General features: G+C 35.1%; 1 protein-coding gene across 1 annotated transcript in view; it reads right to left on the bottom strand.

Moving 5' to 3' along the window:
- The window catches only part of LOC129573762 (cAMP-dependent protein kinase catalytic subunit PRKX), a 37,780-nt gene that overhangs the window by 2,516 nt on the left and 18,923 nt on the right, over positions 1-16,341 (bottom strand). The window contains exons 5-8 of the mRNA XM_055454714.1: positions 14,894-14,974; positions 10,880-10,908; positions 1,127-1,315; positions 699-755 (exon numbers count right to left, since the gene is read on the bottom strand). Coding sequence (XP_055310689.1) covers positions 699-755; positions 1,127-1,315; positions 10,880-10,908; positions 14,894-14,974 — 356 coding nt within the window. The remainder of the gene's footprint in view (positions 1-698; positions 756-1,126; positions 1,316-10,879; positions 10,909-14,893; positions 14,975-16,341) is intronic.

Raw genomic sequence — 16,341 nt, 5'->3', positions numbered from 1 at the left:
GTCCGTTCGACACCTTTAGCCCACCTGTACACATTCAACGCAGATATATTGTGTTACAAAACGATGTCGAAGAATATCCACCCAAAACTAAATGAAATGTTACAAAACAGAAAAAAACGGGCAAAATTTTTAATGGTTGAAAATGGTTTAAAAAACGCGATATGAATGGATTTACAATGTAAGTTCGACATTTATCACTTTCCGACGCTCAAGATAGTGTGGAACATCTAAAAGTCCTTAAAATCTAATTTCAACTCATTCCACACTATCTTAAACGTCGCAAAGTTATAAATAACGAATTCGACCACCAGGATGACCTCTGAAGCCATAGCCGTGGACCAAAAGTTTCTTGTATTGGGCCCTTTTTTCAATCACAGCATGTTTTATATGAATGGTTTGGAGTGAAAATGTAATACAGAAAAGTTGAGCGGAAAAATGTCGATGATGAATGAGCGGAAAAGGGATAGCTATATAGTAAACTGTATAGTAAACTATAGTGAACAATATAGCTATCCCTTTTCATTTGACATTTTTCCGCTCAACTTTTCTGTATTACATTTTCGCTCCAAACCATTCATGTATGGGTGAAATTATTTTGTCAATCTCGCAGAACGCAGTGAAGGTTCTGCCATGGGACGTGAGTACTTTAATGCTAAGCAGGAAGATCTCAGTTAAAACCAATTGCTGTTCAATCTTACCCAATCCCCACCAATCGACTGCCTTATTATGTCCCTTTGATTGGATTATTTCAGGTGCTGTACAAAATAATAGTTGTTATTTTATCGATTTACTATGAATAAGTTATTTTAAATTATTAAGTCATTATAATCAAGGGGAATCATTCATTTCCAAAAAGTTGTGAATTGTGTGTCACAGGAACTCTTCTGTGAATATTCAAAATATATTCGGAGACTGAATACGATATTTGTGAAAATTGTGGATATTTTGAATAAAGAATTCCGCTTGATGGTAATGACGGGTAGCACTGACAACAACGCCACAACAGCGGATGCAAATACAACTAAAGATTGAACAAATTTTAATGCCAGGTTGAGCTGTTGTATGATTTTTTGCACTATTGTCGAGCTGCCACTATTGCCATGCTCTGTTCTTTTTCTTCACTTACCAAGGTATTCGGGTGTACCGCACAAAGTCCATGTTCTATCTTTCAATTTCTTTGCAAAACCGAAATCAGTGATTTTCAAGTGTCCCTCACGATCAATCAATAAATTTTCTGGTTTCAAATCACGATAAACTATGGATAGTGTGTGTAAGTATTCCAATGCCAGAATAATTTCACTTGCATAAAAATTTGCTGTAAAGATAATAAAAATTCATTTTCGTTTGCTTCAACATAGATTATCATTTATTATGGATTTATTATACACTACACGGTTCGAAATCTACGCACACATCTATACGATTTTCAGTAGAGTGGAGCGGTCTATACGATTTTACGTATAGTCTGACGTTTAGAAGCGGTTTTTGCAGAGAAACATATATTCCGCGCTTGTATCAGTTAACTACGCATCTGTCAACGCTACAGAATGTACATGTACACACACGGAAGAAAGGTTTAGATATTCGCTACGCCCAATTTTTTTTCCTTGAAAAAAACCAAAATTTGAGTTTTCTCAGACAAAATTTATTTCGGCGCCTCCATGTTACAGACATTATGGAGGTTCGAAAAATAAATTTTGTCTGAGAAATCTCAAATTTTGGTTTTTTTTCAAGGAAAAAAAATTGGGCGTAGCGAATATCTAAACCTTTCTTCCGTGTGTGTATGTTTCTCCGCAAAAACCGCTTCTAAACGTCAGACTATAGGCAGAGATCACTATGGGATATTTTTATTCATATGGGATAGAAATATCGCATAAAAATATCAGATTTGCATGAAATTCGACTTGGATCCCAAAGAGGAATATGAATTGTGTACTGCAGAAGCGTTACAACAACGCAACGCATGAAAAATATCTGATATTTTTATGCGATATTTCTATCCCATATGAATATAAATATCTCATAGTAATCTCTGACTATAGGTAAAATCGTATAGCTCGCTCCACTCTACTGAAAATCGTATAGATGTGTGCGTAGATTTCGAACCGTGTAGCGAATTTGTTTGCAAATAATGATTCTGTTAATCATTTAGTTGGCTATTAAAATAAACTTGTCACAATTTTGTTTGGAGCATTGAATCTTCAATCATGTTCACCCGAAGGCACCTTAGGTTAAACCTTATCAGGTTTAATGATCACTAAGTAGTTATCAGAAGGCATTAAATCTAAAGATGTCTTAAACAATTTAACCCATTTTCTACCAAGAATTTTTTTTTTTTCGAATTTTTTGATGAAATTTAGGTGAGATACTTCTGAGAGCCCAAATATGATTTTCCCAAGAATTTTCCGACACGTTTTAAATTTTAACCATTTTCCGGCATTTTCTGGAAAACCGTGAAAACCTGGGAAAACCCTTTTCAAACCTTTTCCAACACACATGCAAAACGGCATTTGAAAATTCCAAGCCATTTGATCAGGATAGAAGAAAATCTAAAATAAGTAATAAAAAAAATCGGCAATTTTCGCGTCCTATAAATAGGATGCTGGTAGAAAATGGGTTAACCAACTCATTATGTTCGTCAAACATCTTTTGTAGCCCTGATATTATTTCTCTTTCAATACCGCTCATTGCAGCACAACGATGATCTATTTCTAATTCTTTATCACCGATGAAATAAATTTGTAAAAATTTTGAACTTTCATTAGGTGGTAGCAGAAGGGAATTTTTTGATAAACCTGCCCTTGAACTTTGAAAGTTGGTATGAAACCTGCATACTTTATCACATTTGTAGCACCAAAAGTTGTCATTTGAAAGATCACGTTTTTTTTCCTTATGAACGTCTTCTCATTTGAGTTTTTATTGTTATTATTTTCAATTAATGACTTTTTGTGTGCCATTTCGATTTTTGTTCATCGGATAAATAATACCAATTTAATCAAAATGCGTACCTACTATGTTTGAAATAAAAATTTGATCACATGTACGGTGCTTATATCGTAAACACTCCGATTTGTAACATAAACTATCAATTTTCCGATTTGCATGTCCATTTCTACAAAATTACTTCATAAATTCCCAACATGTTTATATCTATTCGAAAGAGAATTTATTTGGCTTTTATTTGATGTATCGGTTGATTAATAAAAAATTCATTCAATAGTTCAATTTTTATTTTAATCTCAAAAATACACGAAATCTCATATTAGGAAACTGAACTATCCATATATTGTAATCTCCAAATTGAAACATATATTCACAAACTTATGACGAAACTTTATTAAATGTCAAAATTTGAACGCGCGAAAACCGTTTGGGTTCCACGCAATTGTTTCCAAATTCGATGTGATTTCGATTTATTCTATTGATTTTGGATTGTTTTTCTTTTATGTTTTTCAATATAATTGTTTTAAAATATTTTCGCAAACAAGAATATTTACATTATCATGTATGTATTTCAACACACTAAGTGATCGGCACATTGCGAACTGTCACATCTGTCAACACCAAATCAACCATAGAACCGGTTTTACCCTCCATCTAGGATTTGAAACTCAAGACCCCCATCGAGCGATTTAGAAATTTTTTACACTATATAGAATTGATTTTCAAAAGTGAAGACCTTTTTTATAGGTCTTCAGTCTTTTTTCGACACGATTTATTAATTTCCAGACCCCCATTGTGGAATTTTGTCTGTTTTACACTAGATAGAATCGATTTTCAACAGTGAGGACCTTTTTTTTAGGGCTTCACTTTTTTTTTCGACACCCAATTGACAAAATTTTTAGACCTCCATCTGCCAAAAAAAAATACCCCCTTCTAGGATTTTTGACCTTGCACACGTCTGATAACAATAAAGCCATGAATTGAAAAAAGGGGTAAACACTCGCGACACACACATACACAGACGAACATTCAGTTTTATATTTGACTAGCCGAAACGGCGAGCGTAGATTTTTTTTTTGAAAATTGAATTTCCAATTTTGAAACTTTTATCTCTTGGATAAGTAATGCGTAGGCAATCACGTTCATTTTGTCTTTTTCTCTATAAATCGGTTGATTTAAAATGATTTTGGCGAATTTAACTTTGTGTGTTTCTGTCACTCTGTGTCTCCAGTTTGTATTTTAAAACGATAAATTTCAAGTGATTCAATTCGCCTCGAATCCCATGCCATTCGGAGCTTTAATGAATTTCATTGCATACAATTCGTATCAAATGAACAGATCTGAATAATAAAAAATCTGAATAACCCCATCTGAAAAAAAATTTACCCCCTTCTAGGATTTTTGGCCTTGCACACGTCTGGTGCATGGGGGGTGTTTCCGGTTTTAACCCCCATCTAGGATTCGAGCGATTTTGACTAGTTGACACTAGATAGAATCGATTTTCAAAAGAGGACATTTTTCTTTAAGGTCTTCACTTTTTTTAGACACTCATTGACTAAATTTTCAGACCCCCAGGTGTCAAATTTTTTTACCCTCCTCTAGGATTTTTGACCTCGCACACGTCTGGCGGATATGGTCTTTCGTGAGCCTTTTTCAGCCAGTAGATGCGTATTTTTGGTAGCATTTTCATCGTAGAATGGGACTCTTTGTACAAATTCCGTTCATTGATGAGTTGTCGAAAATTTTAGTTGTTTTTTATTTTTGGATACTATTTTTCAATACTCATCTCATACAATATATATTTTTCGGATTGTTTTTTTTAGCTATTTATGATTCCAATAAAAAAAGAGCGCCGAAGTGCCCGATTTTCTTCCAATTTTTTCAACTATAATAACCGCTCGAGCGCCTTCGGCCCCGTTCGCTCTCTGGCAAAAAAGTCCCTGCCATGGCATATGGAATCGCGTTTGGCGTGAAATTTAAAGGGGTCGATTTTTCATAAGAAGCAACTTTTTTCTCTTACATCACATAAATGTTGGCATGTGTGTAATACACACATTCACATGTTTTCATGCCATTCAAATGTAGCCAATATCGGTGGGATGATTTCTGGCATTTCTTGCTGCATAATGTCACCTACATAGAATAGTTGAGAACCGATAAAAACCGTTTGGACAGTTTGAGTACATTTTAGTACACTTTTGTAGTCTTTAGTACCATTTAGTACTGCGCGCTGCATAGCTCTTTTTTGAAGAATGTATTGCTTTATCGTGGACGGCTCATGATTTATAGCAGAGGTCGCAACGAGCGCCCGTCCCGAAGCCCGAACTTTTCGGGCTCGGGCGGGATTCGGACTAACCTTCCCGGGCGCTCGGGATTTTTCGATTTCTCGGGACTTTCCCGGGCTTTGGAATTCGGAATCCCGGCGGGTTTGTCGGAAGTGTTTGGGTTTCCCGGGCTCTGGAATGCCCGAGCCCGGGCAAACCGGACTAAATTGCACGAATAAAAATTAAATCGAAAATAAAATTCAAATTCCAATTCAAATGAAAAGACACACTGTTTATGAAACTTTTTGAAGTTCTCCTCAAATGATTACGAGCTGACCTTACCCGAAGGGCGTCTGATTTAATGTGCGAAATAAATACTTCAAAAAATCGTATATATGCAGGTTTACGAAGCTATAGCAAATTCTCCTGTAAAGGTACCATTTCCTAGGCGGCCGATTTTGTTCGCCGATTCAAGAGGGCATTCGGAATTTTCGCTATAAGTTTTAAGTCACTGAACTGATTTTAACAAATTTTATATACAGTGCACCCCCGCAAATTAGAAATAAAATGTCCCGAGACCATTTCTAATTTCTGAGGATTTTTCAATTTCATCCAAAAACGGTGTATCAAATGAAAAACTGATAGGGGGAATGATTTGCTTAATTGAAAACGATATATTGAACACTGTTCAATCAAGTATTGTATGTAAATAAATGCTTATAAGCAGTTATTTTAGAGATTATAAATATCACGGAGGACGATAGTCCGACAAGTGACGCTCCATATACTGTGCATTTCAAGCCAAATATCAAAAATGCCAGTTTTTGCGTCACGAGTATATATACAGTAAGTATGCTATTTTCTCAGGACACTATTTGGGCCCCGGAATGTTAGGTACTGTTGGAAAGGTCTTGGCCCAAATAGTCGGAAACACCATATCCCCCATGTCTAAAGTGTGGTCTAGGCAAAAATATAGCGGTTGGAAAATTTCGATAAATTTTCAAATCTATACCCATATCTTACGAAGGGGGTACCCAGGGGGTGGTCTGAGGTGTCCAAGAGAAGCTCCTCCTCGCCACCTTTCCAACGCCGGTCTAAGTGCCCCGATTGGTCCAAAAACGAAAAAGTTATGGGTATTGGCAGTTTGATGTTGATTTTCTATGAAAGTATTGATTTGGATGTGCGTCCGTCCGTCCGTCTGTCCGTACCTTCTTCGGTTTCCGATGCGCATATGCCTTAGTTGAAGCTAGTGTCGGGCCTCATCGAAACCCGTCCTCAGATTGACATTTGCATTACACGAGAGTTGGCTATGGCTTCACTAGCCTGCATGTATACGATTTTTTCAAGTATTTATTTCGCACACTAGATCAACTCAGACACCCATGGGGCAAAGTCAGCTCGTAATTATTTGAGAAGACCTTCAAAAAGTTCCATACACACATGCCAATGTTTATGTGATATAAAAGAATTATGAAAAATCGACCCCCTTAAATTTCACACCAAACGCGATTTCTCAAAAATCAGCCCTACAATCTTTTACCAAAAACTGAGCGTTTGTAGGCCAGCATATCAACAAAATGGCATATGCCATATGTCCGAGAAAATTCGTATTTCGAAGTTCTGAGCATAGGTAATTCATCAATGAACGGAATTTGTACGTAGAGTCGCATTCTACAATGAAATTGCTGCCAAAAATACGCATCTACAGGCTGAAAAAGGCTCACGAAAGACCATATCTGCTCAATTTTTAACGAGAAATCGACTAAAAGTGGTCAAGATGCGATCTGAGGGCATTTCATGGTCGAAAAATTGGTCGGATTGAAGTGAATTTTTCAACTTGCTCTATTTTCACTGAAAATGAGGTTTTTGTTCGGAAAACAAGTGAAATAGACCTCTGACGACATTTTGGTCTTAGAAAATTGCTGTTTTTTCGTGAAAATATTGGGAGTCCACGAACACTTGAATATCCATTTCGTTGTCATTTTGGTCATAAATCGGCATTTTGGCGTCTGAATGTATGAAATTGAACTTTTGTTTGGGGGATACATAAAAAATGCACTTTCCAGAGCTATGGTGGTTGGAAATTAATATGTTTCAATAAAGTAATGGGTCTATAATTACTTCAAAACTCTTTTAATGGATATTTTGAAATTTAATCACATTTTACAATGTCCAATAAAGGGAAAATGGGACTTTTTTTTAATGAAAGTGGAAATTTGCTATTTACAAAACTTGTGAATTGTGGATGCAAATGTTTTACCCGAAAAATTACAATTTCCCAATGATAAGACCTTAAAATAGACATATTTCTGGCAAAAGTGTATTTTTTCCGAGAATAATTGCCTTACAAAATTAGTGATATCAGATGAAAAACCTCTGCACGAGGTTGAAATGGAGTGACGCTCCTGTGCGTGGATTTACCACTAAAAAGGAATCATATCATTTTGAGTGACGCTTTGACGCTGTATTACCTCTGGAAACGAAGTTCAGTTTCGCATTTACTATTGTAAAAATTTATTCACAGTAAGGAAAAATATCGCGTCACGACTTTTGGACGGCAAAACGCTTGAAAGTTTGACTTGGAGACTAAATTCAAAAGTCGTGACGCGATATTTTTCCTTATTGTGAATAAATTTTTACAATAGTGAATGCGAAAAACACTTTTGAGCTTCGTACCCAGAGATAATACAGCGTTAAAGCGTCAATCAAAATGATATCAGTCATTTTGAGTGGTAAATCCACGTATAGGAGCGTCACTCCATTTTAACCTCGTCTAGAGGTTTTTCATCTGATATAGTAAGTCTGTTAGTTTATTTTACTAGATAAACTACTCCTTGGAACAAACCGAAATAAATGATGACCGGCTGTTCTTATTATATCATACGATAGTAAACAGAAAACGTTAGCATTCTGTATACAATTTTGTATATGCAAATTCTCTGATGGAACAAATCGGTTTCGATTTGTTAATGATTGAAGATTGATGATTGACGCAGACATTATGGAACAGATTACTTCGTGACTTAATTTTTAACTTCATGGTAAACGTCGAAAATCTCAAGCTGATCTTCTAATATAGTTATTCATGTAAATGGAAAAAACTTTCATTGTGTTTTTTTTTATTAAAAATGAAGTAAATTTCCCTTTGTCTTGAATGAAATGATTCGGAAACCCCGTAAATTAGAAATGAACCCGGAAATTAGAAATTTTCCATACAAATTTTCAAACCTGAAATTCATTTCTAATTTCTGAGGTTTTCTAATTTTCGGGTTTCTAATTTGCGTATTTTCTGTATTTTGAAATATTTGAAAATGTCTTTCTGAAAATACCAAGATCGGCCGCCGATTTTCCGTCGATTTAAGCATGTTTGATATATTTGTTGAACCACATGATGGATTTTTAAAAATTTTGTAATTTTAGAAAGATGAAGTTCACATCTTTCAAAATATATAAAATTTGTTAAAATCCGTTCAGTGGCTTAAGAGTTAAAGCAATCCGAATGCCCTCTTGAATCGGCGAACAGAATCGGCCGCCTAAGAAATGGTACCTTAATGCAAATCCCAGTTTTAAGACGGATTTCAACGCGCCCCGACATCAGCTATAAATTAGGCCAGTGATTGAAATAGCCTGTGGTTCTACCGGAATCCGGTAGCTCTGAATGTGAAAATGCAACAAGAAGTATTGAAATATCGATAGTTCAGTTTACTAGCTAGAACTTTAGCGTACACAATTCTTGCAAAAGTATCGGACTGTTTTACTATTTCTTCCATTGGTGATCAATAGAGACACATAAGTGATGATATTTTGCGTCGAAACATGGATTTTTGTTGATTTTTGTGGTTTTTTAGCGGTTTGGAGTCGGCGCCGTTTTCGGCCATTTCTGGCCATTTTTGGCCGTTTTTGTGTCGATATTTCAATACTTCTTCTACTGATACTTAAAAAGGGCCTCAATATCTTTCGAGAAAAATCACAATTTATGTAACTGAAACAAAAAAATACGCCGAAAATATGTTAAATATTCAATATGCCATATTTGGTCAAAAACAGACCAACGAGGACTGAATTCGATGATGCATTGCGGCCGATAGAAACAAATTTGAGATACAGATTTTTGCATACCACCCTCAAATTGTATGCTCATTCCATTTTCGATTAGAAAATGATATGTTAATAACGTATTTTTTCGAGAAAAATTACTATTTTCTTCAACTTTTCTGATTTTTCAGAACATTCTGGCCGGCGCCATTTTTGGCCAAGCCAAATGATATTTTTGTACAAAATTCATGTGGTGTCACTAAGAGGACCTCAATGCCTTTCAAATAAGCCAATATTCATGTAGTTGTGATCAAAAATACGCACGCAATAGCCTAAGATATGACCACCTTGCCATAGTACGAATTTTCGGCCAAAAACTCGCCGATGGCCAAAACTTTGGCATAGAGGCCGAATTCAGAAAAGTGCTTCCTACATTTTCGATAGGTCTTGGCCCCAGCAATAAAATTTTAAAATATTGGCACGCAATTCTGTTACACCCTGTATAAATGTGCACGCACACCAAAAATACAAGAGCTGTGTACATCTACTGTGAGTGCGTTCTTAGCTACGTGCGAGCACACACAGAGTGTTTTTTCCAGCTCTGCTTGGTTACTTCTATCATCTGGAGGCCAATGAAATTGTTCTGTGTGAAGAGCTTAGATCTATCAAAAAATAAAAAATTTCGGTAGAATTCTTGGATTTTTCTCCACTCGCTCTTGGAACTTGAAAATAAAACCACTTTCAAACTATTCAATTGCGACTTTGTGGTGGTTACAATTAATCGCCAAAAATCGCAATTTTTGTCCAATTTTTTTTTTCAATTTATTCGGCTATTTTATGCAAGTAGAGACTATTTGAATCAAATACGGTATTTGATAGCTCCACTCTGAGATGTAGCTGTTTCGTAATTTAAATCACTAAATGCAGGGAAGTGTAGTTTCATTTAATTCCAATGAAGAAATTGTTCTTCAAAGAAAACATAAGACAGCAACAAATTTTTCAAAAGAAGGTTGGTGCTTAACTTCCCCTTACATTATGGCGCTGGTATTTTATTTTTTGTAGCCGGTAGCTCTGAATTTTTTTTATTTCAGTCACTGACTTAGGAATATGGTTACTGGGATCTGTGGGGGTCGAAAAAAACAACGGACAGACGTACAAACGCACATCCAAATCGATACTCTCATAGAAAACCAAGGTCAAACTGCCGATGCCCATAAATTTTTTGTTTGTAAGCCGATCGGGACACTTAGACTGGCGTTGGAAAGCTGGCGAAAAGGAGCTTCTTTAAGACACCACAGACCACCCTCTGGGGATAGATCTAAAAATTTATCGAAATTTGGCAACCACCATATTTTTGACAGGATCATACTTAAGGCATGGAAGATATGGTGTTTTTGACTATTTGGGCCAAGATTTTCACAACGGTACATAACATGCCGGGGGTCAAATAGTGTCCTGAGATAAAAATAGCATACCTACTGTATATATAGTCGTAACACCAAACCTCAAGCCAAAACTGACATTTTTGACATTTGACTTGAAATGCACAGAGCGTCACTTGTCGGACTACCTTCCTCCGTGATATATTCAAAAACTGAAAAAAATGAATAAGGAAATTTGGTGAAAAATTCACTTACCTGTAGAGTTACTGAATTTGCCCGCATTTCTTATAAGAAAAATATTGAATAAATATTAATACGATCGGATAAATAAAATTGATTGATGTTAAAGTTTTTGATATTAACAATTCCAATGGATTAAAAAAATGCATTCACAATTGGGAATGTCCTAAAAATATCTAATAAAAATATTATATATTCGTGCGGATGGAAATATAATTTAGAATTTTATCGAACTTCGAATACAGCACTGTATTTTGGTGTGATTATACGAAAAAGTAGTAATTGAGCAGAGTAACAGCTAAGTTACTTTAACGTTTTCTCGGTGAAAAATTATTGTGCCGGTTTGTGGATTTAAGTGGCCGTTTTTCCTGGCTTTGTCCCTGATTCAGGGAAAAATTCGGCGAATTCATCTATTACCATTTGCGGGCTATATAATGTTTTTTTTTTTTCACACAAAATAGGTGGTATGACGAAGATGATGTATTCAGATGAAATGATCAGCAAACTTCGAAGATTAAAATAATGCCATTCACACAGAAAGGAAATTGTGTAATTTCACTACATATTTTGGTGAGTGATAGAGTTACCACAGTTTGTGTCAAAGTTACCCGCACACAAAATGTAAAAATAATCTTTTCGTTGTGGCAACTTTCAAACAAGCTGTAGTAACTTTATCACAGATTTATACAAATACCCTGTGATAGATTCTCAGTAGTCTGTGGTGGCGAGGACCGAAAAAATTATTTTTCATCAAAACTCAGGGGGGTTAACAGGATAAAATACCTTTTTCCCCACGAACCAGTGTTTCGTAGTGCAAACAGTAGAAATTGTTTTGACTCAATTCTAGGAATGTTCTCATCGAGGGGCAAATCACTCTAAAGTAATTTGTAATAGAGAAAGTAATCGGGAAAGTAATTTAGAGTGATTTGCCCCTCGGTTCTCATTGGTATACGGGTTCCATACTTGTGATCTATACTCAATATTCGGTAAATGCATGTACAAAAAAGTCCCTTTATGGATTATTAAATTTTCTTCCAAAGCATATGCATCGCTGAGCATAAAAATAGGAATACAAATCTGTTATAGCAAGAACCAAACATGAAAAAAGTGTTTCTTAAAAACGCAACATGAATCTCCAGTCGACATGAATGTAACATGAGCTATGGTTTCTACAACATTCTTATGACGCGCTTCAGTGTGACGCAAATTCATGTTGCGTTTTTAAGAATCTAATTTTCCATGTTAAGTTCTTTCGCATATTGCTTCTTTGATATATTTTTTCGATTGTTCTGTTCATGTTGCAGCTAAAAGAAAACTCTTCTGAATGAGCAAATGACCAAACATGAAAATGTCTAATGGAAGCCGATTGTCCACGGTTCAAAATAATCCAACCACACTTTTGGAAAAAGAATCCATCTCAACAGCTGTTCATTCAGTCCCATAATTCTCAGCTTATGCACAAGCAGGTTCGCGTCAACTGAATTTAAAACTTCAGCGAGATCGAGATATATTACGTCTGTTTTAGTTCCTAGCTCTATGTTAACCAGTGTGCACGAAGTGAATAGTGAATTCAACCAAGTTCGTAATTTTTGAATTTCCTTTTGATTTTGGTATAACAACGTATAGTTGTTGTAATGCTACGCCGAAATAGTTCTTAATTTTGTTTGGGGATAAAAAGAATTACTATTGCCCTGTTTTTGCCCTAAAATAGTGATTTTTGATTTAAAAAAATCTATTTTCTCTTTGGAGCCTCCCCTGCCCCTCTTGCGAGGAGGTTGACCCCAACCAATGTTCTGGTACTATATTTGGAGTCTGCTTAGAATTTTATATGAACACACCATCATCAGACCACCTATTATTATACTGAAATGAAAAAAACATTTCCTGCGGAATTTGAGATGAGAGTTGTTGGTCATACCAAGTCTATATACCGAATATAAGCGAAATCGGAGAGCAGCTACTTTAAATGGCACACAGACATGGTTCGAATAGAATAATAATTCTACGCATAGAAGATTTCTTTTCTGGCCAAAGGTTGACCACAGATGTCACACTTTGGCCTCCTCACTGAAAAAGAGGTCTAACACTGAGTTTAGTCCGTAAAATTATGAAATATAACAAGCAAAGATAACTTTGGATCTTGAACATTGAAGATAAGTTAAATTTCTGGATTATACTAGCTCAAAATGAAAATGGAAACGGACATTGGGCGAGTTTTTGCTGGGATATAACCCACAAAAAGCGGAAATTTTGCCTACTTTCAGACGTTATTCTGGGTATTTTTCAATTAAGATAGAACTTTGTGATTATATGTTAGTTCATGAATATTTGAACGGCTGGGAATATTCGTTGGACTTGTTCGATGCGTAGTTAAATGTGGAACTTGGAATTTTTAGGGGTTGAAAGCAAGTAAGCAAAACAACCTGCTCGAGTAAGCAGCAGCAGTTCATTTTTCGAGCAGCAAGTAGCATGCTATTACAATTTTCGTCAAATCTGGGACCGTGCAAGTTGAATTTTACTTACTTACTTTTCGAACTCTGAGCAAGCTGAATTTTGCTTACTTACTTTACGAGCTTCACGAGATGCTAACTTACTCGTCTAATCCACTACTTGCTACTAAAATTTTCTCGCTGTTGAAGTACTTGCTTGCTTACTCTCTCAGAAACTCGAAACTTGCTAAAATAAATTATTGCTTTATGTTACGATAAAAGATCACTGATCTTAGATCAGTATAAAAGTCCATATTCATAGACTACGTTGTTTTATTTTGTCATTTAAACTAATAATTTTCCATCAAATTTTTCGTTATAGTACAATTTGTTTTTTTAATCCAACCAGTCAAATCGTATTTTGATATCACTGGTTTTATTGAACAAGGGATAATCTTTTTATTTCGATTTTGTGTGACGCATATTATATATATAATCCTTCTTCGTGTTGTATGTCTTTAGCAAGCAAGTTTTGAGTAGAGTTGGTTGCTCGCCTCACTTACCTACTCTCGAGTCGACTTGCTTACTTGAATAGGCCTTGCTTGCTGCTCACTTGGAGTCGACTCGCAACTAAGTAAAATAGGCGAGCACGCAAGCAAGTTTCGAGTAGAAGTCGACTCGGTTGCTCGCCTCACTTATTAGTCTCGAGTCGATTCCAAGTGAGCAGCAAGCAAGGCAACTGCCTGCTCGAGTCAGCAAGCCTACTCCTGGTTGCTTCCACCCCCGTTCAAGTTGAAAAAAGTTGTACGAAGAAATGGGACAAGTATTGTTGTAATCACGGCTTAAAAACGTAATAAAGTCCAACGAATATTCTCAGGAGTTCATTTGCAACAAAACATATTCATTTAAATAAGAAATATTTATTAAAATATTTTGGCACTTTTGGTGGTGAATTAAAATGGTGAATATTTGGAGTTGTTCGAAAATATTTGGAGTTGTTCGAAAATATTTCAAGGTTTTTGGCATTTTTTCGTACATATTCTCAGTTGATTTCGGTGGGTGCTCAAATCGACGATTTTTCATTGAAAATCCGACCCATACACCATCTATGCATTTTTATGCCACTCTGTGAAGTTCATTGTTGTGAGCGTATGTAAATCATTCGTTCATCGCCACTAGTTCCACAGGGCGTCTTGTTGCAAACGTCAACGAAAAATGATATTGGATGCATACAAAGCTAGCTCCCAACGGTTTTTTTTTTCATCAAAAATAAATATTTTACAAATTTTAATTTATCTAAAACTGTTGCCAGAAAATCGAACTTTTTAAATTTTTCGATTTTTTCAAAAAATATTTCGCCATTTTATCGTGCATTATTCAATAAATATTTCGAGTTTTTTCATAATATTTTTTGTTGCTTTGTTAATCAACTTAAGGAACATCTCATTCCACGTAAGCTTTGGAAATGTTGTAACCCTGAACATAACTACCATATAAGTATAAGCACACATGGTGATAAATTTTAGCACTTTGAGATTATTATTCCTATCTTCCTCTTATTACATATATTAAAAAATATAAAAAATTTTAAATATCATACCTTAGGTATGTAAAAAGTTCACCGCCAACAATATACTCAAATAACATGTACAAACAGAAGTCATCCTTTGTGAACCATATCCTTAGGGAAAATAAAATCGATTAGTTATTTCCAACAAACAATAATACAATGAAATTGTGCATTTGAATAGTTGCGACAAAAAGATGTCTTCATAAGCGAAACATGGATTTTGTCTACAAACAAAGAGCAGGCAACAATGTGTAAATATTGCCATATAAACCAAGCTAAAACTCTAGTGGCGCTTCGACGTTTTCATAAAAACTTCACATGTAGACGGTCCAATACAGGCGAAAATTGAGTGAAAAGTTAATTTTTTTCGATTCTGATACAGTATTCCGTGCGCTCAATTCGTTAATGTTATCGCCTCATCGAAATACGCATTCTTAAACAACATACAGTGGCGTGACTTAAAATTTTTCTAGGAAAATATCACGCGACTTTCATCAACAAAACTTATTTCTATCTCATTTATTTCCTTCAAATCCAATAAATTCTATGTTATTTCAAATATTTCGCAAAATCTGTATTATTCACTCGTATTCACCATGTGAGATATGGTGTAATATTTGAGATTATGCTGAATTTTGAAAACAAATGTGAATTTTTGCCAATTCGTGAAGATATGTTCAATGGTAAAATTCAAGATGGCGTGAGCACGCTCGAACTGTCAAATTTTCAAAACTAAATATCATAAACATATAGGCAAAAATATCCATTTGAATTACAAAAATACACAAAACTTCAAATAAAAAACTTCAGATTCACTATGGAAAGTGTCACAAACAAAAATATTGTTTCTGTATAATTTTCATTGTCGTGCTGTCAAAATGGTTGTCATTGTGGTGGTGCTGACAATACTATTCAGATCGCAATAACGCGGTATATCTGAAAAAATCTCAGATATCTCGCACAATCTAATATAATTGAAAATAATTTTTAAAAACTGCCAAAAAATCACTAAAAATCAATAAAAATTCAATAGAGTTTTTTCGTGATATTCCCCTAGAAATTTTAAATTTAAAGTCGCGACTAAATGCTAAAGCTAATGAAATCATTGGGTGTTTTGGGTCCACTGATCATTATTTGGTTCCACAATTTTCATGCACCATTTATATGCATGTAGAAAAAAGTTAAAAAGTTAAAGTCGCGACTTCAAGTTGAAGTCTGAGCACTTGGAATGGGCATTAATCATCTCATGTGAATATATTCTGACTGACTGCTTAAATCGATTAAAAGTGATTTAATTCACAGATAGTAAAATTGGTTTTTGGAATCTTGTATGAAAAATAGTCGGCTTTTCTTCACTTCTCAATCAGTCGTTTAATTGCAGACATATTGACTGAAGAATAAATATCAGGCTATAACTAAAGATAACTACTCACAGAGAAATCATTTTGAAATTGGTGCAACACCTATTGGTAATTCGA

This window comes from Sitodiplosis mosellana, unplaced genomic scaffold, assembly GCF_009176505.1.
Source record: "Sitodiplosis mosellana isolate CC-2019 unplaced genomic scaffold, AAFC_SMos_1.0 Smas_scaffold_6102, whole genome shotgun sequence".
Lineage (NCBI taxonomy): Eukaryota > Metazoa > Arthropoda > Insecta > Diptera > Cecidomyiidae > Sitodiplosis > Sitodiplosis mosellana.
The sequence above is the reverse complement of the archived record's forward strand: the minus strand, read 5'-3'. Positions and strand labels throughout refer to the sequence as shown.